Genomic DNA, 26578 nt, shown 5'->3' with positions numbered 1-26578 from the left:
TACAACATTTTGAATGTAATTATTATATTAGTATCACCTGCATGATTTGCCATGTACCAACACCAATGCTGCTATGTTATTCTCTCACACCTATAGATTGTTTAGAAGCTTCTATTTAATTATTGTTGGATGCATTATATAGACTTAGTTTATGTTAATAAAACCGCTTTCAAATTTTTGCATGAGGCTTGCTTTGTTTAATGGCTGCCAGAAGCACAGAGACACTCCCCCTCGACTTTTATTATACAAATGGCATCAGATACACAGATTATTTATGACTTTTTTTAACGAATCGTTGAGTTCAGACTGAATAACTGAGAAACTATGAAAACAAAGGTTTTCCAGATATTTTCAGATAGATGTCTAAATCATTTTCATTAAGCATCAGTCGTGATTTATGTGTTTCATAAAATTGTGAAACAAGATAGCTTGTTTTGGGATCTACGAGGAGCAGCTAAAACAAATATTAGACTAGATGAGAGCAATGTAAAAGATGTTGAGAGTGAACATATGTGAGACGTTTGAAAAAAGTGAGAGGGAGAGATGTTGCTTTGAGGTTTTGTGAAGCAGTTGCTCAGAGAGGAGTCTGGATGGAGGAGGACGGGTGGAAGGAGGGGAGCTCTGAGGATAAATGCGCTCTTTCATTTCAAAGTGAGAGAAACCCGTTACTGGAGGCACATATTTACATGAACAGAAGCTCACTGGAAACTACAGGGTTTTAGTGTTTAGTGAGAATAAACTATTGGCGAGGACCATGGATAATAAGCAGAGCCGCTCATAACAAAGTTTTTGGCTTGATGAGCGGAGGAGTTTGATCTTCAGAGACGCGCTCCGGAGCCCGCCGAGATAAAGCGCAGTGCCGACTGACTGTTTGGGAAGGTGTTGCACATTAGTAATGGTTTAATGACTCTGAACTGCGGCCTCTTGTTTGATGGGACAGGTGCAGGATTTTCACGGCCAAAACAAAGGTCGTTGAGGGGTCAATTTGTTTCAGTTTTTTTTTTCTTTTCTTAAATTGCGAAGATATAACTGTGGTGTCATCCACATAATATTCTACAGTGATTTGAAGAAGCAGAGAAAACGAAGTGCTTTTAATTTTATTTTAATCTAAAGCCAACTCCGGACTGCTTTTAGTGAGAGACCGAACCTGAGCCCCCCACGCGCACAGCAGTCATGACCCAGCAGCACCGTTTGGCCGGATTCGACCTCTCGAGGAGATAAAGAGCTGAAGAAGCGGGCGTTGGATTTTGTATGTTTGTTTGTTTGTTTGGTGGGACGCCGATTCACTGCATTTTCGACAAACTAGGGGGAACCACAGTGTAAACGAAAACAAACAAAATAATTCAGAAATGGAGCTGTGTAAATACCTGTTGTGCCTGCAGTTCATCTTCCTTCTTAAAGGTAAGAACTATTTTAGTTTGTTTTATTTAAATATTAAACATCAAAAAGTGTTTGTTCCCTCTTAAAATAAGAAAGGGTATTGCCATTTAGCTTAATTAGAGAGGAAATTATTCCACCACTGCCCTTTAAGCTCATTTGTTTCACCTTTGAGGAACTATATTATGTCAAGCCTCTTGTTCATGATTGATGCCTTTTCACTGCCCAGTTGCTCCCCTGTCCTCCAGAACTGTCTAACTCTATGACATGCTCTTTAACCTCCCCTACTTTTGCACTTTAACGGACAACACATGTGAATAATTGTGTCATGCTTGCCTCCCAGAGGCCCAGAGATCTTTGTTCTGTTTGACAGTTAATGGCTGACCATGAAAACATTCCTAACGCAGTTGTGTGTAGGAGAGAAGAGAGGCACATACATTAAAACATATGGCCACACTCCATTTGCCAAACAGATCAAAGCTGTAGGAAGTTGTGCATGATCCAACAAAGTGATGGTTTCTCGTTCAAAGTCGGAAAATGCTGTAAATCTATCCGTTTTGTGAGAACTGAGGACATATTTCATTCATGTTGGAAGCCTTTAGCTCTGCCAGAAGATGTCTGGAGCAATCAGAGATATTTGCTGATGTATACTCTGCCAAAAGGTTACTGGTTCATCTCCTCTTACAGCTGACTCCTCCTGACCCTGGTAGCAAAGTAACCCAACCTCAACAGCCATATCAGCCACTTTCATCGCTTGGACTACTTGTCTACAGTTCCCCTAATAAGTCGTCTGTGCTATTTGCTTTTATGAAGCGTGAACATCAGCCAACCTCCTTAGTCGTGTTCACTGCGCCGCCTCACACACCTCTTTGAGCCATTCGTGCCCACCTCAAAGAAACCACAGAAAAAGGCCATTGTTGTCTGCGAAAACTTTTTTACAGAACTGATAAGCAGCAGTATAAGTGCTACGCACAATGATATCAATAGGTTGAGGTATTATGTTGTGCAAGGCATGTAAAAGTTGTACCTGCACTCTGAAGTTAATGTTTAGATTGTCATGCTGCGTTTTAACATGTTGGCTGCAAAATGATCCGTGCAGCCAGTTTCCATGTAAAATGCTTCTAATCTAGAAACTGGAGATTCAGTCACTCTTACCACAGATTCATACACAGACCTATTTACACATGCCACAAGCCAAGTTATGCCTGTGGTTTGAGCTGATATGTTTCATTTTCTGTTTAAATTGAGCATATACATATTTCACCACTGTGTAGCCTTTTATTTAATTTGCACTCTAGCTTATGTTTAAGAATCCTTGCATGTGTGTGTGTGTGTGTGTGTGTGTGTGTGTGTGCTGCTTTGTTCACGTGTTATACATAAGCATGTAGTTGAGTGAGTATGTTTGTAATGTTAATGGATTCAGCAGAGTTCCCTTAATGTGGCCAGCAGGCACCCTGTATCTGTAACACTCTGTTATGCTTTTCTGAGATGTCGAATACAGGTGTGTCTGTGAGTTTATGTTTGACTCAGTTCCACTGGTCATTCATAAATTTACGCCATTATTCTCCCTGCTATCTTCTTCTGTTATTTTACTCTCCCATCATTCGCTCGCTCTCATTCCTACTCCCCCTCGTCTTCCACCCCCATTTCCCACGAGAGGGTGACAGAGATGAGAACAGAGCGTGATGGGGATAATGGATAGAAAAGCTGTGAAAGTGGGTGAGAGAAGATGGAGGGGGAGAGATGTTTGGGAAACATGAGTTGGTTAAATGAAGATGACAGAAACAGACAGTCCAGCAGATAACTCAAGTGCAATTTGCAGAGGTGCTACAAGTGAGGGATGTGAATTAAAGAGACAAAAACAAAAATAAGAGAGTGAAACTCAAATGTGTTAGTCTAATCAAACATCATACATCAATGCATACTTCTGTAAGTAGTGGTTTCTATAGTATGAAAACATAATGTCAAGTTCAGTTTCCAAACAATCACAACTATACACATCGAGCAGCAGTAATGCCTCGAGTTGACCGCTTGGTTGAGGGAGTCTGGACCTAGTTTGGCTCTGTAAATGTTTGCCACTAGTTGTCATGGCAATGGGTGGTCAGACAGGCTGTGGTATGGTGTCATATATAAACCTCAAATGTAAATGGAACCAGGGGAGGGAGGAAAGGACAGGGAGTGATGGTGCAGTTTTAGGGGTGTTGTGGTAGAGTTACAGTGTGTTTATATGTTTATGTTATAGGAGAGGGGGTCAAAGAAAAGAGCAATTTATGGTTTATGAGAGAATGAGTGAAATAGGAGAATGACATCAATGAACGAAGTAGCAGGGCTTGTTATCAGAGGTTTTGGTTTGTTTTGGAAAGACATTTGGAATAAGCTGGGGGATGTTTCCACAAGAAAAGATGCACGTATGCATGTATAAGAGGGCTCGGAGAGAACGAGAGAGTAACTTGTTGCAACAAGGTCAGATTGAAAGGTCTTGGGTTCGTACATTTTAATATGAAAATGATCAAATTGAAGGTTTTGCACTAAGGAATTACTTTATAGTTGCCTACGCATATTCCCATTAGCGGAGTTTATAAAACATCTGTGTGGAATCACATGGCCCTATCCCATGAAAATCCCTCAGTGATTTGAATATTTGAATATTGGAAGCTCGCACAGATCCTCAGGATGAGCAGAAACTTTCTTTAGAGTCTGCAGCTGACAATTGTGCAGCTTTACCTCGACACAGCAGTGGAGTTACATGCTAATGCTGGCATGCACAAAATCCACCAAAATCATCAACAGAGATCTTTTTGGAGCATTGAAGTCAATACAGGATTTCCTGACAAAGCCTGCAGTGGTTTTTGAGATACCAAGATGGTCTAAGAAATGTCTGTGGCATAATGCCATTCCAACCAACAGCAACATTGTAGCTACAGATGTCCAGTGTGTAAATCTGAGCACAAGAAAAAGAAGAAACTCTGAATGCAATTATATTACAGAATGAAAACATCTGTTGTCAAGAGAAAAGTGAAAAAAAAACCTACAGTATGTGAGAAAGGTAGAAGCAGAGATGGAAGAGAAACAGTGGACGGATCTAGTTTCTCTCTCAAAACCAAGTGGAATCCCCCTCTGATTGGCCTGGCCAAAGTCAGTGTGTGTCAGTGTGTATTTGTTGGAAAGTATTTCTCAACAAGTGCAGGAGTAGTTTATGTGTAATCACAGCATCCGTGTTCTGGTCTTGGACTACTTTTCTTGTCATTTCAACAGTACAGTAAAGTTGCTGTCGATGCGTCTGGATGATACTTAATTACATGTCAAGTCAAATCTATCCTCATCCGAACACATCCAACACACCCTGCTGTCAGGGATACAAATAACATACACAAGAGGGACATGTTGAATACCAACTCTCAAGAGTGGCATACTTTGTTATGAAACTGAACTGAAAATAAAACATCATGATGCTCTTTAATTTGAGTGGAATTGTGAATTCTAGCCAAATAACAAGGAGAGTTTATTTCCTGTTGTCTTCTGACATCGTCCCTTGGAATGAGTTCATAGACTGCTTTTAAGAAATCAACTCAGCCACCATTATATCACCTTTGTGAGTGAGTTTGGCGTTGTGGCTGTTGTCCAAAAATGCCCAAGCTTTTAATTGATTAACGTGTAATTTGATTAAAGTGTCAAAATTATGCAATTTTAGGCAAATCATTTATGAGGTAATTAACCGGGCTCCTCCTCACATATTGTATTTGCAGTAATAGCTAACCAGAGCTGTTTATTTATTACTTGTAAGAGTGGAAAAACTCTAATTGATGCATCTTTGGTTAGGAAGCAGTTTGGGGGAAAAAAGGGTTTATGACATGAACTTCTCATACTGTAGCAGTCCACTCGACAAGAAAGGCCCGTCAAACATTTGAACAACCTTGCATTGCCTAGAATTTCACCACAGACTAAATCCTGGATGAACTCAAGATGTTTGGGTAATGTTTTGGCACCATCATCAGGTCAAATTTTGTTTTTATTGAATACTGGTTTTGAAATTCACAATAGCCACCAACTTACTGAAAGATATTTGCTAGTAAGAGGACATTATCTTCCTAAGAAGTAAAGACTAAGAAAGTATACAGGCTGTTATATACAGGCAGATCAGTTTTACATCAACAACCTAAACATCAGCATGTTAGTTTTGTCATTTTGAGTATGTAAGCTAACTTAGCATTCAGGTAAAAGCAGAGCCACGAGTAAGTCAGAAGACACAAAGTCTTATGGCCCCTTAAAAGTGAATATACAAGAGTTTAGCAGCTCATTTGATTTAATATTTCATAAATGTTTTAAAAAAAACTAGATTCTTCAATGTACCAACATTAAAATGATTTAATTTGCCTTTGTAAATCCGACATTCATAGTGTTTTCAATCTTTTTTTAAATATTCCATTTAGTTTATATTCTAGTCAGGTGTGCATTAACACATGTAGACATGTATTTAGACTGTCCCTTTCAGACTGTAAAACAAATGGGATGTCTTACATTTTGCCAGTTGGAATATGTTTTCATGCTTCTGTTTAAACTTTAATTCTAACAGCTCATTGAACTGTCTGACTACCATCTTGTTTCCTTATTTCTTCTCTGTGTGTATGAAGGGCAGGCTTGTGTGTGATAACAGGGGGCTTACTATGCTACATAGTTTTTCTAACCCACACCCTTCCCTGCTTTGCCTCTTCTCTCCCCTCTCCTTTCCAGCTTTCCCCTCGGACTGAACTCCCTTTTTCCGGAGGTTGTCGCTGCTCAATCTATTTATCCATTTTTTCAGCACCCTCCCGACCCTCCCCCAGTTCCCCTCTCCTCAGGCCAAGAGGGAAAATAATGATCTGACTTTGCACCCTATATGTACCGTTGTGTACACAGTTTGCACATTAGTTGCAGCGGGCTGTTTGGAGGATTGATATTACTCTTATATCGTCATTATAAACATGGAGTTACTAAAAGGTAGTTCAGAAGCTAATCATGTTTATTTATGAATTACTGGTGAGCAGACTGTGTTACTTAAAAGTGAATAACATGTTTATAGTTGAGGTTATTTCTGGCGATATATTTGCAATTTTAGACAGTGAATGGGATCACTGAATCTTGACAGTTAATTTTCAGTCAATTAAACTAAAGGGATATCAATCCATCTGTTATGGAGGAACAAGTAATAGTGAATCAATTTCACCTGCTTTGGTGCAAATGAAAGTGATAAGCAGGTGCAATGGAGAGGCAACAGCAAGACAAAGCAAAGGGAAAGGGTTTGTGTTGGCCACAGACAATGACTCTCTCTTAATCCTTCCTGACTGATCCTCTAGTTGGACCTATGCTCAGCTCAGCTCAGCATCATGCTGCCCAAATGGCATTTGCCAGAGAACACCAGAATTGTCAGGTCCACCATGATTGGCTTCATGTGCTCTTCACAGAGGCGAGCAGGTTCACACTGAGCATATGTGACACGCGCCTGAAAGAGTCTGGAGTCGCCATGATAAATATTGTGCTGCCTGTAAGATCATCCAGCAGGACATGTTTGGCAATGGGTCAGTCATGGTCTGGGGAGGCATATCCTTGGACGGTTGCATAGACCTCCATAACCAATAGTCCCAGGGATAAAGTCCTGAGTGCTTGTAAGACCTAACACTTGTGTAGTGGACCCTGGGTTCCCCATGGTGCAGGACAGTGCCCAGTCTCATTCCCTTAGAGTGTGTCCAGTTTCTGGTTGACAAAGGTATTGATGCCATTCACTGGTCCTCTCATTACCATGACTCACTGATGTCCTGATCTCTGGGAGGAGTTCCCCCAGTACACCATCCTGCTGATGACTCATCAGGAGCATAACCAGACATTGTCAGGGGAGTGCATAGAGACATGTGAAGACCGTACACATTACTGAGTAACATACGAGAGGCTGTGATCAAAGGTTTCCTCAAACCTTACTCTGACAAAGTTTTATGCAACAGAGTTGGGTCTTCAGTATGATTGCGCCATGACTGGGGTTCAAGGTTTTAGGGAACGCAAATGAAAAAGTTCATGTGAAAGCTGTATTTGTTTTAACTGTAATCATCGTTTCTGTTGTGTGTTTCAGAGTTGTGTCAGTGTTTCAACATAGATGTAAAGCATCCACGCATCTTCACGGGTCCCGAGGACGCACTGTTTGGTTTTTCTGTTTTACAACATGAAGCTGACGGCGAGAAATCGTAAGTGTGTGTCGACAGACGAAGACAGAGCGACGGTTATTGAACATCTTCCAATGAGAGGATGAACAAGGACTTTGACTGTGTCATTCTGTTGAAGGATGCTGGTTGGTGCTCCCTGGGATGGGCCACCCAACAACAGGAAGGGAGATGTGTACAAATGCATTGTGGGAGAGGAGAAGAACTCGAGCTGCAGTAAAGTCAATTTAGGTGAGAAAAACAAATATTCCCATCTGAAAAAAACTCGCCTCAAAAAAAATGTGTTTATTGTAAAGCAAACCGTTCTGTTCATGGACCTCAGGTGAAACTGCTCTCCAGAACGTTTCTAAAAACCTGAGGAATTCTCACCTGGGGATGACGCTCACTCCGGACTCACCTGACGGATTCCTGGTATGTGGTCTCAACATTGACAAACAAGACTTTCTGTTTTATTTTGCTACATGGTGGGGAGTTCATGTGAGGGAGCCTGAGGGGATGTGGTGAGACCAGGTTGTGTTTGGCTGGACAGAGTTTGAATGATTCAGCTCTGTTTTTGTGTTTTTATTTGAATTGAGATGTGACCATGTGTGGTTTATCCCGCACTTCCTGAATACCTTTCAGGAGATTCATATGCTGAGAAACAAAGTAACACACAGTGTCTAAAGACTTACGTACTAAATCCTTGTTATTTATTTCCTCATGGATTATTTGGCACAGTTGATACAACAAGACCTGGCCAAGTAAAATCTCAAATCTGTTAAGTATACAAAAGCTCATTATTGGATATTTAACATTAAAAACAGTGGTAATTCTATTTACTTTTAATGTGTGATTCTGAGCTCCTTCAAAACCAAACACAAGTCAGCTGTAAAGAATTTGTTCAGTGTTTACTATGTATGCTGACACTTCACAGCTTACCTTCAAGCGTAATCGTTTTTTGAGGGTTTTTGTCAAACCTTCAGAGTCCAACTTTAAGTACGTTAAATCTCACTTTTTCACTCTGATGGACACATACAGCTGTCGGCCTTCTATCCTGATACTCTGGGTTTGGGAATTCTAGCTTGCAGAGAAATAAACGTCTTTTTATCTGTGCCAGCCAGCTGATAAATGTGTGTGTGTGTGTGTGTGTGTGTGTCGGTTTGTCTGTATTAAGCAAGTGCTGTTGTGTGTTTTGGTGTCCACCAGGTTGATATTTTGTTGTTTTTTTTCTTTCTGCTGATTCGAGTGTGGAGTCGTGCACAGATCGCAAACTCCATCCAGCTTAGCCTATTTTATTGTGTGTGCGGCGTGTATTTGTGTGCACCCTTGTGTGTTTATCCTTACCCTCGTGGTAAGGTCTAAAACAGGATCGGAATGCGTCTCCGGCCCTTTGTTAATGACAGACCTACCAAAAGCCATAGCACCTCGCATGCTTTTTTTTTTTTTTTTCTCCCTCGGCTCACTCATTCCAGTCTCTCCTTCCTCTCTCCATGTCTTCTCGTCCTGCCTGTCTGTGTCTGAGGACAAACCGTCCATAATGACAGGGCAAGAAAACCAGGATATTTCTCTCTTCTCTCTTTCTTCCAATAGTTCACCCCACTTTTGCTCCCTCTGTTTTGTTTCTCTGCTTTCAGTTTCTCTTTTAACCCCCACCCACCCATTGCTCCCTTTAGATATCAAGCCAAATAAACAACATGCTTTGAAGACAGAAATATTTTTTATGTGATGCCCTGCCACCCCTCACCCTCCCTCTACATTTAACACAATCACATTTAAGTTGCGTCTCTGGTCTGGTGCTTCAGCGCCTTGAAACCGCTCATGACAGCAGCGACTGCCAACATGTCAACAATAGTCTCCGTCTTTCTCCACTTTTCTCTCACTTTTTTATCCCCCAAACCACACTATTGTCATTTTTCCACGAGTTACTCCTTCTCTTGACTTGTTTTCTCTGTGTTCCACGTCTCTTGTTTTCTGTTTATTCTGTGGTCACTTATGAACATTTGTAAATGCACTAAAACCCTTTGATAAAGACAGAAATACCTACATGACTTTGATTGAAACAATTAAAACATAAACTGCTGAAAATTGACTTTAGCTGCTCCTGCATTTGCCTCACCTTTAAGACAGATGTTGATGTGTGTGTTGTTTGTGTGTTTTCCACAGGCATGTGCCCCTCTGTGGTCTCAGGCGTGCGGTACATCTATGTTCAGCACCGGCATCTGTGCCTCTGTCAGCGATGACCTAGAACCGAGAGAAACGATCGCTCCTACAGCGCAAAGTAACCACGCATTTTTACAAACACACTGAGGCAGAGAAAAGCACTGCGTGGCGCTGTTTTAGCTAACCAAATGTCTTCAAAACTCCCACATGTGGCAGGGTGCTCCACATACATGGACATTGTGATCGTGCTGGATGGCTCAAACAGTATCTACCCCTGGTATGAGGTCCAGAACTTCCTCAGCAACATCCTCAGCAAGTTTCACATCAGCCCGGACCAGATGCAGGTGAAAAAAAAACACAGAAGTTGTTGTGTATTTGCATTGCCTTTAAATATTATTTACATCGGTAATGGAAACTTGCGGGTTGTAATTTTTTCGCTAGTCTCCAAATCAAACTTCTGGAACCCCTTAGCTGTTGCCCAGAACAGTAAGACAAGCTGAGTGGAAACATGCATAGAGTGACATGTATAAAGAACCAGTTTGGCAGATATGACCAAAATAAATTGCTTTAGTGAAGTAAAGGGACATGAGCCGAGTTAGCTTGTGGAGGAATAAATGTGTGCATATGGGGACATTAGTCTGAGAGAAACAACAAGAGGAGGGAGAGAAGGTTTGGGTTTAAAATTTTTCTTTGGGGGGGGGGGGGGGGGCAGGCAACTTGAGGTGAAAAGGAAATACTTTGGTTTCTGAATGAATTCAAAATTCCCAGAGTGCACTGTTTGCTTAAAGAACAGTACTGGTACTTAAAATGATAGTTCCCCCGAGAAACAAGAGTCTGAGAAGAGACGTTTCTTTCTGCAACTACAATATCTGCCAGTACAACCACGAACATGTGGCATTAATGAAATCCTTCATACACAATGTGTGTATGTGTGTGTGTGTGTGTGTGTGTGTGTGTGTGTGCACTCAGGTTGGCATTCTGCAGTACGGCGAGGTTGCAGTCCATGAGTGGTCTCTGAAGGACTACCAGACCACACAGGAGGTGGTGGAGGCTGCCAAGAACATCAGCAGACAGGAGGGACGAGAGACTCGCACTGCATATGCCATCCACATGGCTTGGTAGGCCCATCTATCCCTGCATCAATCACAGATACTTCACTCTTGCTTGCTCGTATGCTTTCTACTAAAATCATTTAAAATGTGCCTTACAAACTGGAAAACGTCTACCTGTTAAAATACATCATTCTTATGTCAGCTTTATCAACCCGATCTATTTTCTTCTAGACTCTTAAAAAAAGCTATTTCAGCCTCTTCCAGCTCACTGTTTTGATTTTACATCTTGAAATATTACATACTGTATTAGTGTTAGTTGATTTTCTTTGTTCTCATCAGACATACAATATTTCCTGTTTGGAGCAGACGGGTGTTTATATTGAAAAGTCTCTGACCTATGATATTCTACTCACCCAAGATCATCGAGTGGACAGAAAAGTTATCAAATAGAAAACAGTATAACACTGAGCAGGTGAAGTTGTTGGAATCCAAATTACAAGCTCAAAACAAATGAAATACATCTGAAAAATAATTGGTGCTTTTGTTTTCTGGTTAAAAAAAAAAAAAAAGCAACTGTTTGTCATCAGAGATGCCATAGCAACCTGCTGAAGTTGATAAATCACTAGACACATTCAGAGCAAACAGAAAAACATGACTCTCACAGTCTGTGTGCAAACGCACCATCAATAAAAGCACAAAAAAAGGGACAGCAAAGGGTTGGTATAGCAACAGTAGAACAATCAAAACAAGAGGGAGGACGTCGTGGTCAGCGTGTTTATTGTGTATTGCAGGTTGCTTGTTTATAAAAAACAGTTCAAAAGAAAACTGTAGACAACTCTGTCAGTCACTTTCCTTGAGCACCTTTTGGTAAGTGTGAGAACCCCAAACGAGACAAAAAAACAACACAGCAGAGGTTTATAAAAGTTCAATCGAGTAAGGCTGCTAATTCTTACATAATCTCATGTTCATATACCGTAAATTCCGGACTATAAGCCGCTACTTTTTTTTGTCACGGTTTTTAACACTGCGGCTTTTACAACGATGCGGCTTATTTATGGATTTTTCTTGGAATGAGCTTGTGCCGCAAAAACATTTGACCTCGTCGCATCGGATCTTAATATCAGTCATTTTGCGCTTCATGCACGCACCCTCATCATGGAAAACACACGGAGAAATACATATGATGCAGCTTTCAAGTTAAAGGCGATCGAGCTGGCTGTCAAAGAAGCTAATAGAGCTGCTGCGCGAAAAAGAGACTTAGGAAGTGAGTGATGAAGTCATTCTGAGGCAGTGAATGGATGGACTTTTTCTTGTGAAATGTATTACGGTTATCTTTTTCATCAGCCGCGTTACAGACACTGTTTGATAAAGGATTTACAGTAGGCTTCGTATTTGCGGATGTTACCGGTAGTACGTATTTAATTAAAAGTTAAAAAAATGGTTTTATGTCACGTCTTTCTGTGTAAATAGCTCTTGTTATAACGTGGACACCTGCGGCTTATAATCAAGTGCGGCTTATATATGTACAAATACATTTATTTACTTATTTTTAGCCGGTGCGGCTTATATCCAGGTGCGCTCAATAGTCCGGAACTTACGGTACTTTTTTACATAAAGCATGTGCTGCTAGGGATGAGACACATCAGGCTTGGTGTGACAAAGTTCCTCCATTATCAAGCCTGCAGACTTGCACATTGCCTCTTTAAAGGCTAAATATCGGTGTCCCAGTGTGTGATTTGTTACGTTATGGCGTTGTGGACACCCACGAGGCAAGACATTTAACAAACCCAGGAACTCCACATACACACACACTTCAGCATGCACACACACACACACACACACACACACACACACACACACACACACACACACACACACACACACACACACACACACACAGCACTTACAGTAAGTGCCATTCAAGGCTTCTCTGACTCCCATTGTTACTCCTCTGTTACTACCTCTAATGTAAGATCGGAGGTGGAACAACTTCTCCCCATCATTACCACTCTGCGAGTTAACATAGACATTTCAGACGTGGCTTAACAGGAGCATTCATTTTCCGCCTTGAGCTGGCAATATGATGGCAATACAATGGATATCCAGAAATCCTGTCACAATTTGCTGTTTGTCTTTCTTTGGAACTAAATCTAAACAGCTTCCTCTTGACTTCTCTTTGTATAAGTATCCTGAAGGTATACAAGCTGGTAACCCAAGTCTAAACAAAGAACCCTGTGGGTTAAGGGTCAGAGGAAACCTCTAAGTCTTAGAATATCTCGTTCTTTTTCAAATAAAATTCTTGCTTTATTAAAGTCGTGCTCCCATAGAGCGCCACACCCAGACCTGATGTGTGGCCACAACTTCCATTTTTGGAATGTGTATTTTAGAGGCTTGTTTAACCTTGACGCACGCACGCACGCACGCACGCACAAAAATACAGGTAATTGGAGAGTTCCTGTTTTCTGGTACATTCAAAGGTAAAAGTTGGAGAAGTTTAGGGGGAACATTTAGAAGGTAGTTGAAAAGCAGTGACTGGAAAATGGAGCCAGTAAAATAGTGTTACTGTGGCGTTAAAACGCCACTGACTGGAAACCGAGACATAACTACACACTTTCTTTTTGCTGTTTACCTTCAGCTGTCTCTCATTTTCTCACCGTGTCAGATGTTTCAAACGCTAACTCGACTCCTCGGCAGTCGTGAAACTAAACACAGAAGCCTTCAGTAGGTTGCCACAGTGTCATGTCCTGATAAATTAATTAGACTTGTCATCATAAAAAAAAAAAGGGGAAGGGATGTAATTGAGTATCAAAGGAAGGAAATATGGAGGAACATCAGCTTAGTTTCAGTGTGACTACTCTTACACAAACACACATACATACTGCACAGATGGAGAGATAGCAGCAATGGCACCAGGCAGGAAAGTGATGGGGTAGAAAAAACAGCAAGATTAGCTGAGCTAGACTAGTCTGCTGCTGGCTCAGCATGGCTGCAGTTACAGTACATACTGACCCAGCCTGGTCAGCCAAGCTAGCTCCTGCAGCTGTAAAAATACAGAGACACTTACAGCACACTCTGGACACCTACACACATGAAGGACTTTGGGAGTGGGACGAAATAATGATTCCACACTCGATCTTCACCCTGACTTGTGTGAGGCAGTTATTGAAAATCTGGGGTCAAATATTGATATTTAAATGAAAAGATTTCCCTGCCAATATATTACTTCATGATGCCTTACAGTGGCGCTTATGACATGAATGATGTGTGAGTAAAAGAGGGCAAAAGTTAACTTTAACAGTTAACCTTTTCATTACAGCTGTTTACTTTAACGACTGAAACACGCTAACGTTTATCAGACCAACCAAAGCTAACCTGCTAGCTTGCCAGCTACTATCACAGGTCAACATATTACTCCAACTTCGTCGATGTGTCATAATGTGAATGTCTTGCAGTTTATCAACAACCACAGAATCACTGTATCGTGAAATGTTAGTTTTTGGGCCGTTTATTGCATCGTAAGGTGACTTTCCCTGAAAATCCCATTATGCTCGCTCACACATTCTTTTGGTGTCCTTAAAAGAGCTAATTCACCCCCCCTCCCCCCCAACTCGACTTTAACCCTGTCCCCTAAATTGTTGACCTTAAACCTTTACTCAGACCTTGTCCTTATTATAAACCTTACCCCTTAACCCGTGCACTTGGTGAACATGGCTATAAATATTTGGCCTTGAAGGCTTTTGAGGATTATATTTTTGTGTGGAGAATTGGTGAACACTGAAACATCAACACATAGCTGTTGACGTTTGACAGCCGAGCACTTGATGTTGACTGTTTAGATAGATAGATAGATGATAGATAGATAGATAGATACTTTATTGATCCTGAGGGAAATTCAGGCTGTTTAGCTTTAACAGAAACATTTACAATAAACACAAGTGTGACAAATACATGTAGAAAGTGTGTGACGATAAGGATAAAAGACAATGTTTTGATTCACATCCTTTTAATTCAAGAACATCGACATTCAAAGACTTACACAGAAAATATGTGAGACCAACAACAGACCTGACTGTACAGTGTTTGACTGAACATGATTCACTGGCCTCTTAACGGGTTGTCTTTTTACACCTGACTGTACGAGACATGTTGATCTGTTTGTTCTATGCTAAGCTAATAGCTGCTGCTTCATGGCAGTAGCTTCTTGAACTTACAGACTGAACACATCTCATTTCACAAACATTAAGTGTTTAAAGGTCTTGCTCTCAGCATTAATAAATGTTTAAAGAACTTTTTAAAAAGAGAAAGAAACAGACACAAAGCCCTCCCGCACAGAGGGTTGTAAAGTGGCTTCGTACCCTCACACATTGTCAAGTTGACGTGTTAATGATAGTAATGGAGTAAACAGGGAACATTTTGAATTTACAGTAGATGACAGAGTGATGCATGAACATCAAACAACCCTCTACAATTGGATCAGCCTCTGATTTTTTTATGTCGCTCCACCCGTCTGAGACGCTCTCACTCACACACAAACGCACACTCACAGACCACTGCGCCGTGTCATTACCACACTGCTGTGACTCCATAAAACGTGTTGGAAATACAACCAGGCCTCCCAATTAGCATCCCTCACTTTCTCTCCTCTTTCATCTCCTCGTTCCTTTTACTCATCTCTGTTCCTCTTCACCTTCTCATTCTTCCTTCCCTCTTAACCTGTTTGTGTCAGCGTTGTCTCGTCATGTTGTCATTACTCTTCCCCATTTGTACTTTTTCCTCCCTCTTTTCTCTTCTTCCCATCCTTTTTTCTTTTTCTTTTTCTTTTTATACATCACGTAATTGCAATACCACATCAGAGTGGGATTTGCAAGTCTTAGTTGTAAAATTTGGCTCTATTTTATTGTCCTGTTAAATTTAAGCTCCTTTAATTGTCTCGTCTTTTTTTCCCGCTTTGCTTTTTTTCTTGCTATTTTTTTCTTGACTCAATGTTTGCGTTTCTGCCATTTTCATTTTCTCATTTGCCTGCGTTTAACTTATCTTTTCGTTCCCCTCTCCTCTCTGCTCCCTCCTGTTTTCGGCTCCCCTCTCCCTCTCTGCACCCCATGTAATTTGCAGTCTGCATAGGGGAATTGGTTGTTTTTAACTCTGAGTTTCTTGCGGCTGACCACGATGTTATATTTAGACAAGGGCTGGAGTTAGGCCTGAAAATGACTGAGTTCACTCGCAGTGACTACTATCCCCAGTTCACCACGTTTGTGTGTGTGTGTGTGTGTGTGTGTGTGTGTGTGTGTGTGTGTGTGTGTGTTGGTCTGAGGCTTACCAACCCTATTCAATGCTTGAAGCAGGTCCCACTGAAAACAGGTTTCCTGCAGACAAACAGGGTGCGGCTTGAGCCCATTTATGTGCATGTTCGTGTGTGTGTGTGTGTGTGTGTCATTTAGGTTTTCTTTCTGTATCATTGCACAACCGGATGGGAATGCACAGATGCGGTTGTTGTGTGCAATGACAAATGTTAGCTGCATGCAATGACCAATTTGAGTCAACTGTCAGCTCGTGTATGAGTGTAATGTCTGATTAATGAAGTTGGAGAAGTTGGGCCAGTTGTGATATTGACCATTTCTATCCATTCTCTTGCTCTTTCAGCAGTTTGTCAGAAGAAGCTCTTTAAAGTGGTTTTCTTTTAAAGGAAGAGTCTATTTGAGATTTCGGGAAACCACGTGGCTACTATCCCAATATCCTCCCTCAGCCTCTTAAAGTTCTTGTTTTTCACTTCTCTGCTCCTTCTCTTTATTTCTGTTTCTCTCTTAAGGTCCAGGATCATACCATACGATCTTATCATGGATCAGCAAACTTACTTGCGAAGGTTCATATCTCAGTGTCTCCTCTTTTTCTTCCTAGCACGGAGGCTTTCAGTGCTGAGCGCGGAGCAAGAGATGGTGCCACCAAAGTAATGATTGTAGTGACAGACGGGGAGTCACATGACGGGGAGGAGCTACCCGACGCTCTCAAGGAGTGCGAGAACAGGAACATCACAAGATATGCCATCGCTGTGAGTACATCTACATCAAGAAACTGATGAGAAAGGATTTTTTCTTTATTGGTCGAAGGATGAACAAAGTTTTAATTGAGGATATTTTGTCTACTATGAAAAGGGACGAACAAGTAACCAGCCCAGATTATTAGTTGGGTGTGTAGAGCATCCCTGACATTCCTCACACATTGTGGTGCTGTGACCAACTGAACCCTCAAGTAACCACACAATACCACCACCACGCCCCCCCCCCCCAAAAATAACATCTCCAAATTACAAAATGACCCCCTTGGGTGCACTAAAATAGCCTAGTGGGAACAAAAACTCTTCCTTTCCCCAGGGAAAGCCCCACCTAAGCCCCCGACACACACTGAACAGTGGTTTTGGTGGCAGACGGGCTCTGGTGGTAGCACGGGTTGCAGACCCCTCCCCTCCCACAACAAGAATAGCTGCAGAACATCCAGACTCCACCGAAACCTCGAAGGAAAAGAGCACGAAGCCTTACTGGGAAGGAAATATGTGTACACCATGTACATCAGATGCACCTTGTATTTTATGAATCAGATTCAAGCCTCCACTTTGATAGTCCGGATTTTAGAATCATTGTTTCTTCATGAGTTAGTGCTGGTAAACATCTGTTACTAAGGGGTTTATTTCTTAGAGTCTTCCTGACTCTGTCTCACTAAAGTCAGGTATCCCGGTAAACTTAGTGATTTCTGTCTCCGAATAATTGTTTCAGAAGACTGATAGAAGATAACCCTGATGTAAGTCAGATGATGGAACGTGTTGCTCCTCCGGTAATACCAGAGTTTTATACTCTTCTCTCAAAGGCAGTTCAAGTTTAAACGCGTCAATGACTTCTATAAATGTATAGCTGAACTCTTTGTAGGAGGGCTGAGAAAATGAGTTGTCATTTAGTCATTTGGGCAAACGTTAAACGAGCTGAAGAGTGGAAACGGGGAGAGGATATTGGCCTGAAACCCAGAAATTGTGTTCAAATGGGTTGTTATGGTTATTTCACGGCGAGGTCTTTAAATTGCAACTCTACCTGACATGTGCAGAAGGTTATACTATGTCAACAAAAGGATAATAACAGAGAAGGAAACGGACAATCAAAGACAGACATTCAGTGTTTCAGTAGAGCAGATTTCTCTTGAAGCCTTTAATGCAAAAAAAAAAAAGAAAAGTTGTATTTACTCAAAGACACGTCACAGAGTCACGCTAATACAAAGAGAAAAACAAACAAACATTGAAAGCAGTTGACAGAAGTGTTTTGGGGGTTTTTTAGATTTTGTTTTTCTGGCGCGTTTCCCCGGATCGTTGAAAAGCGATGACAGGTGAGTAGTCCTTCTAACAGCAGTCATGTTTTGGTGTCGCTCTCTGAGCTGCTGCCTGTCTGTTTGTGTTCAATGGAAATGTCTCACAGGGGAGTGCAGAGCCTTCAAAACAAGACTGTGTTTTATACATTAAGGCAGGCCAGGGGCTGAAAGTGTGTTTTTAGGGGACGTTTATGTTCAGCTATGAATACAGTATATGGAAATATGTATTCTGACTTAATTTCCCCCCCTATGATTAATATAGCATTTCTGATTCTGAATGAAGCACATGTTGTTTACAAAAATCCCTTAAATCTTTAAATGTGCTTTACATTTGAAATGGTTTTTCTTCTCTTTCTCTGCTCATGATTTTATTTAAGCTGGACACATTTGGCAGCCTGAGTGGAATTTCTCAGCCTCTATGAATTCTTAATGTACATATTTAAACGTGGTCTGTCTTCATGTTACACACTCCACCCCTCTCGCTCCCCGTGCCCTTTGAAAACAGAGGATTTCCTTAGTTTGCTTGGCAGCTGGAGTCACAGGGGGAGATTCTTGGGTTTGGTTTCTCTTATGGAATTTTCTCATTTGTACTTCAGGCATTAAGCCATAGACCACTGCTGCTACAGTCTATCTCCTGCATCAGTCATCTCTTCACCTCGTTGCGAGGCCTACACCCCTCATTTACAAACCTCTGCTAGCTACCATGTCGTCCGCTTTTGAGCTTTCCAGTCGATGTGTTGCTTTTTTAGGTTGTTCCTTGTAAATGACACAGACCATGAAGTGTTCAAGGTAACGTAAGGATGAGAGGACCAAGTGTTGCTGTTGGCCTTCTCTTCTATTCCCTCTGACTCCTGTGATATCTCTCTTTATCCCTACATGAAGACAATGCGTGTGATGTCAGTCAATGTCAGTTTTAATTAAATAGCACATTTAAAAGAGCGAGTGGCCAACCAAAGTGCTTTACGGTAAAATACAGAGAACCAATGGACACTAACCCCCCCCCCCCCCCCCACAACGAACAGCAAAAACAATAAGCACAACAATAAAACTCATGGTGGCCTGAAATCAGAAGCACCTGACTGAACTGGAAATAAAAATGTGTTCAAACATGTCAGATAGTCTTTCTCCGCTTCCAGAGTAACCCTCAGTGTTTCATTAAGTCTGCAGTATCTACTCATTCGTTTCATGTTTTTTTTTTCCCTCCCTTTCTCTTTCTCTCACGCTGCGCTCTAGGTTTTGGGTCATTACATTCGCCGGCAGCAGGATCCTGAGACGTTCATTAGCGAGATCAAGTACATCGCCAGCGACCCGGATGACAAATACTTTTTCAATGTGACCGATGAAGCTGCGCTCAATGACATCGTGGATGCTCTTGGGGATCGTATCTTCACTCTGGAAGGTTTGTTAGTGGATGATTTAAAAAAAAAAAAAAATTTAAAGATTTTTTTAAACCTGCAGAGAAAGCAAGAAATGAGAGGAAGGTAGATTTAGTGTACAGCTATCACGATAGTCTCAGGAACAGAGAGAGGAAGGCTAAGGAAATGGGATGATCCCCTTTGAAATATTTAGGGGAATGTGAAAAGGAAGAGACGGGGGGGAGAGGAAAGGGTGAGGCAAGTCTGCCACCTGTGGTCCTCAGGGTGAGTCAGGGTGCCTCTGATGCCTTGTGGGTCAGATCCTGAGATGGAGAGGAAGGATGGGAGGAGATGGGTGCAGAAAAAAAAACAAACCTGCCTGACATTACGTTCTGTCTCCGCCTGTAGGCACGCTGGGCAACAACCAGAGCTCGTTCCACATGGAGATGTCTCAGATTGGCTTCTCCACACACATGCTGGACGTAAGTTCCTGTTTGTCTCTGTGTGAAGCGTCCCTGTTTACCTGGACGTCTCATCCACGCCGCTCTCTGTTCTTCAGGATGGCATTTTGTTTGGGATGGTGGGCGCCTACGACTGGGACGGTGGTGTTTTGAAGGAAGGGACCAACGGACGCATCATACCGCCAAGAGAAGCGTTTGAAAGCGAGTTTCCACTGGAGCTGAAAAATCATGCTGCTTATTTAGGTACACGCAAATATGAAACACGAAATGGATCGTATTAGTAGTTTTTACATGTTGCTACATAACTATGACAGATAATTGTGTTGGTATTAAGGTGCTGTGAAATGTGTTCTACCAGGGTGGAATATTCATGAGTTTGTTCACATGAAACAGAAAACTGGCTTCGCAGTTTGAATCGTCGTCATAAAAGGAAGAAATGAAGAAAATGACTTCTGAGCTCAAAATCATCCCAAACAATACACCGATTTATAGTTTGGTCTTTGAAATATCAAGATAAAGAGACATTCCACTTTCAAAACCTCCTGAAAGGCAGAACTACATCTGAAAATGTTGAATTTTGTCACAACCCTAAGATACGTTCAATTTGTTAACTCGTACAAGAAAGCTGCCAAACCGTGCTCTTCTGGCCCACTGGGACCAGTTTACCACTTTAAAAAAAATCAAACGCCCCCGAGCCCAGTTTGAGGAAATAAAAGCTGCACAATGTGTGTGATCCTTTCCAATCGTCCCCTTTTTGAACCATAAAAAACAAGTCCGATTCGAACCATAACTTTTGAATGAACTTCTGCTGTGGAGTTAACTCTCAAATCACACGTCAGAGATTTCTATCAGCGTGTTATAAACACACTGACCACATTTTTCACTGTATAAACATGCAAACTGAGGCAGCCACAAACTAGAACATGAGGCCGAGACACTTAGTTCAGGTTGAAAATACGAGACAGCAGTGCAATCCAAATGGGCTTGTGGTCATTTTCAGATTATTTCCGATTATTTGGAGTTTCACATGACGTGTACCTGTGTGTGTGTGTTTTCAGGCTACACAGTGTCCTCTGTAATAGTCGGAGACTGGAAGAGGCTGTATGTGGCTGGGGCTCCTCGATTCAAACACAAAGGCAAAGTGATCCTATTTGAGCTCAGTGATGAGGGAGATGTCAACATTGTACAGGCACTCAATGGAGAACAGGTAAAGCTCTATTCATGGGTCACCTCAGTGTGGAGCGAGACTCTAATTTCACCAGAGATTAAAGCAAGGGCTCCACCTGCTGGCGGTCATCTGACAGAGCATGTCTCTGTGTGTAGATTGGGTCTTACTATGGCAGCGAGGTGTGTGGGCTGGATATCGACCAGGATGGCATCACTGATGTCCTTCTAGTTGCTGCTCCAATGTTCCTCGGCTCAGGCAACAAGGAGGCCGGCAGAGTCTACATTTATACTCTCAGTGGGGTAAGACAGCAGGAACACTGATCATTCTCCTCCCTACGGATAACGACGCAAACACTCAGGGAAAATACAGCATTTATTCAGTTCTTGTTGAATCTTCTCATCATTAATCTCAAAACCTGAAAATTGGTCTTTCCCCCTGTAAATGCTCAGCCTTCCTTCCTTGTCCTTTTTGTGTCCCAGGAGGAGGTGTTTGTCTCCAATGGCACCCTGAAGTCTGAGGAGAAGTCCCAGGATGCCAGGTTCGGTTACGCACTTGCGGCCGCTCCAGACCTCAACCATGATGGCTTCACTGACCTGCTGGTGGGAGCCCCACTGGAGGATGAACACAGGGGGGCCCTCTACGTCTATCACGGCAACGGCATATACGTCATCCACAATTATAAGCAGGTACTTGTCATCTTCCTACCATAACATTTCTTCAGTTTTTTTAAGAATTCAGTCAAAGCTGATTCGGTGTTGTTGTTTTTTTTTTTGTCTCTTTCTCATCATCTCAGCGTATTGCTGGGTCATCGATCTCCCCCTCCCTGCAGTATTTTGGCCGCAGTGTAAGCGCTCGGTTGGACTTGGATGGAGATGAGCTGATAGACTTGGCAGTTGGAGCACAGGGGAGTGCGGTGCTACTCAGGTGCGTCGAGAAATGTTTGGAGAAAAGGGGAAAGGCATTTCAAGAACACGTTGTACCCTCGAGCACGGATGGATAATGAAGCTCAAAAACACAACTGATCTGTTTAGATTCACATCCACGACGTGTTGCTGCATGTCTTTGGTGTCACATGGCTGACAAATAAACCCTGTTTTATCATGCCCTGTCTCTCCTCGGTGCAGCTCTCGAAGCATCGTCCAGATCAATGTGAGTCTGTCCTTTGAGCCGCACTCCATCAACGTCATCCAGAAAACATGCCAGAGGGGAGGCAGAGAGTCCGCCTGTCTCAATGCCACCGCCTGCTTCACAACTGTCTCCCGTTCCCCTGGACCGCACAGCAACAGCTTTGGTATAACACTATATTTGTGCACTCGTCCTCTCTAATCCTTCTAACAGGGACATTATATGTGTGTGTGTGTGTGTGTGTGTGTTGTGAATTGGCCAGACACAAACAACTAGAGTGGGAATTTTCCAACACTCACCATCTGTCCTAATTACCTGCTCTCTCTCCTCAGATCTGTGGGTGTCGGCCACGCTTGACGACAGGAAGTTGTCTGCTCGTGCGCTTTTTGACGACAGCTCGCACAGACAGACGCAGCTGGCTGTCCCTGTCCACACGGGAAAAACTCTCTGCCACAAACTGCCCTTCCATGTCTATGTGAGGGTTCCTAAATTGTTGATTTTTATTATTGTTGAAACTCAAAACACACAGAACTTTCTCATCACCTGGCATTGTTTTCCCGTCTTTGTTGTAGGACACCGCCGATTACATCCGTCCTATTAGCTTCTCCCTGCGCTTCAAGATCAACAATACAGAGAGTGGGCCGGTGCTGGATGAAGGTTGGCCAACCACTGTCAAGAAAACAGTAAGCGGCACATTTTACCGGCGTTCTTGAGCCCCCTTCAGGCAGCCTGAAAATGTCTAGAATGTTCCTGAACAGTCGTCCTGTTATCCCCTTTCACACATGGTCCTCAACATGGGAGACTTTTACTGTTCAAAAGCTTTCTAGAAAGAGGAGGGGCCTCAGGAGAATGGAAAGGGATACTGCCAGTAATGTTTACAACAAATCCAATATGGCGGAAGAAGAAACAGAGTCCAACACTATGATGACAGTTTTTGCGTTTACATTAATGGGACATTTTGACAGTATCAACATTTAAATGCAAAAGAACATTCCAGCGAGCCAAGAAGAGTATGAAGCATCTTCATTACGTGCACAAACGAGCCTTCAAGTTTCCTCACCAGTCACATGATATTAATGTCATAACTCCGCCCACTCTCACTGTAACTTTTCCTGAATAATACCTACTGCGTTCACACATCAGCTCAGCTTCTTGCAGACTTTTTACACGGGGGCTGGCAGGAAAAAGTCTGGGTAAAGTGAGGGGTGAATAATTTGGCCGTTTGTTTTCCCAGCTCACCCCCAAAACTTCTGGTTCGAAGATGCAGTGCATGTATGAGAAGGCTTTACTAAGACACATTGTCTTCCTATCCATTTGTACCTCTTCAGATACAGTTCTTCAAAGACTGCGGGGAGGACGACGTGTGCACCACAGACCTGGTGCTGCAGGCTCATATGGACATCTCAGGGACAAGGTTCAGATTTGGAGATGTTTTCTCTATTCTCTTCGCTTTCCAAGAGTTTGAAACGATCAGCCTGCTACCCAGTTTTGAGGGAGTTCTCATTGTGTTTGGTTCCACAGACAGAAGCCTTATGTGATTCGCAGCCCTCGTAGGCGTCTGGCGGTGGAGGTGCAGCTTCAGAACAGACTGGAGAACGCCTACAACACGAGTCTGACGCTGCACTACTCACGCAACCTGCACTTCTCCAGCCTCAGCATTAGGGTAAATCACTCCAAAATCAACTTCCAAATGCATCAGTAAGCACACCATAAATATTCATCTAATATATGTAGATTTATGCCTAAAAACTCACTTTCTTCTCCTGTAGGAGGATGCCCACTTTAAGATCGAGTGTACAGCACTCGGTGCCAACAGCCACTCGTGTAACGTGAGCTATCCGGTTTTCCGCTCCCAGTCAAAAGTACGTCCACGCTGAAGGAATAACCATCACTCCCCCACTCATACTTCACTTCCTCCAGGTGTCATGTGTCACTTCAGCAGCCTCCTCTCTCTCATGTTTGCAGGTTAACTTCATGCTGGAGTTTGAGTTCAGCTGCACATCTCTGCACAGTCGAGTGCAGATGAAGCTTCACGCTGCCAGGTAGCTCAAATGTGGTCTTCATTACAAAGTGTGAGATTAAAGGTGCGTTTCCTGTGAAAGCTGCTGATTGGTGTGTCTTTGTGATTCTTCGACAGTGACAGTATAGAGAGAGAGAACACTTTGGGGGACAACAGTGTTCAGCTGCAGAGTTTTGTCCAGTATGAACCAGACACGTTTGTTAGCAGGTACGTTTGATTAGCATGCTCTACCTTTAAATCAAATATTCCAATTTTAAAAAAATTATAAATTTCTTGTTAATTGTCATGTGTTTGTTTCTGGGTTTTTCCTTATCTGTGCAGTGACTCTAATTTGAACCGATATGAGGTCCACCCTACTCGGACGGTGTCAGAGGCAATTGGACCAGAGTTTTACACACACCTCAGGGTATTAAACAATGGCTATGATGTTAATACTTCAAGTATGTAGAGTCATAATTTTGTCAGTAGATTAGAGCATGTTTTTGTGTGTTTGTAGCTGCAGAACCTCGGCTGTTACTCTGTGAGTAATCTGGAGCTCAGGCTGCATCTGCCCTCTGTGGCTGCCGGAGACAGCGTCTTCATGACTGTCACTGATGTGTTTTCATACAACGTGAGTAGAGCTGCTGCTTGAGTCTTTGTCTCTCTCTTTTAGATCATGTCTGACATATGTAACGTCCCGTGTCCCCCCCCACCCACACCCACACACACACACACACACACACACACAGGCCACAGGGGTGAACTGCAGTGTGCTGAGTGATCTTGCCCAGCTGAAGGCCAGACAGAGAGACGTGCGCTCGCTCCATCCTGAAGACATGATGCAGAATGACGTGCTGGTGAGGCCCCCTGGTGACACAGCAGCTGCTGAACACTGCGCAGCATCACATAACACACTAACGTGCTGTTTGTCTGTGTGTGAAGAACTGCAGCAGGTCATGGTGCACTGAGGTGGTGTGTGAAGTCCAACAGCTTCTGAGAGGGCAATCTGCTATTATTCGTGTCAGCCGCAGAGTTCATGATGATTTCTTCAGAAAAGTGAGTTCAACAACGGCCCAGATGAGCTCATATTTTTCTGTCCTGTGACACAAACATCAGTCATCACCCCTGTCTCTTTTTGTAGGCCAAATATAAGTCAGTGAGGATAATAGGTGCCTATCGCCTCGCAGCTCAGGAGACCAACCTCATCACTTTGGGCACAGGGACAGTCTGGAGGGAGGTAAGACGACACAGTAAAGCAGCTCACTCGTGTATTTCGGGTTGTTCTAAAATTAAAAAGTGTCGAGCCTGTCAGAGACAGCATAAAAACTAACTAGAAAGACTTCTTTGTACGACTTGTATGTGTATATGGTTAGGAAGCCTTTTCAGCTTCTTGGCCTTTCTGAAGCAGACATGTTTAGAATCATACGAGTTGCCAGTATACAGATATATTAACCATTAACATAAAAAGGTCATCAACACCATTAGTGTATTAATTGTCTTTTAAATTGAAAAGAATGTGCATTCACTTCATGCTGTTGTCAGACAGTATCTTTCAGTTTAATACGTCTGAAACATTGCTTCTTCTCACAATGTTTTCTTTAGCGTTTTATTTTTAAGAAATAAGGTCCACTGTACGTTGATCTTTACCAGCTGATATTCAGCTATTAAGCTTAAGCAGCTAAATAAAGAAGTCTGTGCTGTGATTTTGAGCTGCAGAAATTGGAGTATTTTGTTTCTGAACCATCTTCTGTCACGTTTCCTTCTGTAGACTGTACTGGAGGTGCTAAAGGGCAGAGCTATTCCTATCTCACTGTGGATTTTAATTGGTAGCATCATCGGAGGTTTGCTGCTACTGGCCCTTATCATTTTCATACTATGGAAGGTACTTAGTGACATATTGACCACAATATTTCTACAGCATAATGGATTTGTTTTGGACAGACCAATCAATCAGTCCCTCGTTTTTTTTCTTACCAGCTGGGATTCTTTGCACGCAAACAGAGAGGAGAGGATGAGAACCATGAGGATTGAACCCAATTTCTGCTGCCATGACAACAGTCATTTGCCCTGATGACTACCACATGAGCTGAGTCCGTCTATTACTGGGCACAGAGATAGTCTGCGACTGGACTCGATTCACAGACAACAGGGACCTCCAGGACCAAAGAGAGAATCATGAGGGTCCAACAGAAATGCACTACCCGCTAATTCCAGGGTCGGGAGCACTTATGTAAATAATGTTCTATTTTTAAAGAATTCCCAAAGTGTATTAAACCACAATTCTTCTATTTAATATGCAGACGTCGTTATGGTTTCTCATTTCATATGATCAATGTGTCCTGTGTTTTGTCTTGTTTTATGTTTGTT

The 26578-nt window shown here is 42.4% G+C and overlaps 1 protein-coding gene across 1 annotated transcript; it reads left to right on the top strand.

Moving 5' to 3' along the window:
- The first annotated feature begins 636 nt into the window (after positions 1 to 636).
- On the top strand, positions 637 to 26578 carry itga10 (integrin, alpha 10). Its single transcript, XM_079344563.1, has 30 exons — positions 637 to 1401; positions 7478 to 7589; positions 7687 to 7796; positions 7888 to 7976; positions 9708 to 9822; positions 9921 to 10048; positions 10674 to 10822; positions 16652 to 16802; positions 19337 to 19502; positions 19867 to 19940; positions 20018 to 20162; positions 20978 to 21126; positions 21243 to 21386; positions 21567 to 21773; positions 21881 to 22011; positions 22212 to 22378; positions 22545 to 22687; positions 22785 to 22895; positions 23541 to 23626; positions 23734 to 23875; positions 23982 to 24074; positions 24178 to 24254; positions 24350 to 24439; positions 24554 to 24638; positions 24729 to 24842; positions 24961 to 25068; positions 25154 to 25267; positions 25353 to 25448; positions 25980 to 26093; positions 26189 to 26578. Exons 1-30 carry the CDS (start codon positions 1350 to 1352, stop codon positions 26240 to 26242), a joined length of 3516 nt encoding a protein of 1171 aa, XP_079200689.1. The 5' UTR covers positions 637 to 1349; the 3' UTR covers positions 26243 to 26578.

This window comes from Symphodus melops, assembly GCF_947650265.1.
Source record: "Symphodus melops genome assembly, chromosome: 5".
Lineage (NCBI taxonomy): Eukaryota > Metazoa > Chordata > Actinopteri > Labriformes > Labridae > Symphodus > Symphodus melops.
This window is presented reverse-complemented; position numbering and strand designations above follow the sequence as displayed.

Excerpts from the sequence above, each read along its gene's own strand:
- itga10 (XM_079344563.1), top strand. The coding sequence starts at position 1,350 with ATGGAGCTGTGTAAATACCTGTTGTGCCTGCAGTTCATCTTCCTTCTT. Across the intron at positions 7,797-7,887 it reads CTGCAGTAAAGTCAATTTAG|GTGAAACTGCTCTCCAGAAC; the intron begins GTGAGAAAAACA and ends CATGGACCTCAG. Across the intron at positions 21,387-21,566 it reads ACATTTATACTCTCAGTGGG|GAGGAGGTGTTTGTCTCCAA; the intron begins GTAAGACAGCAG and ends TTTGTGTCCCAG.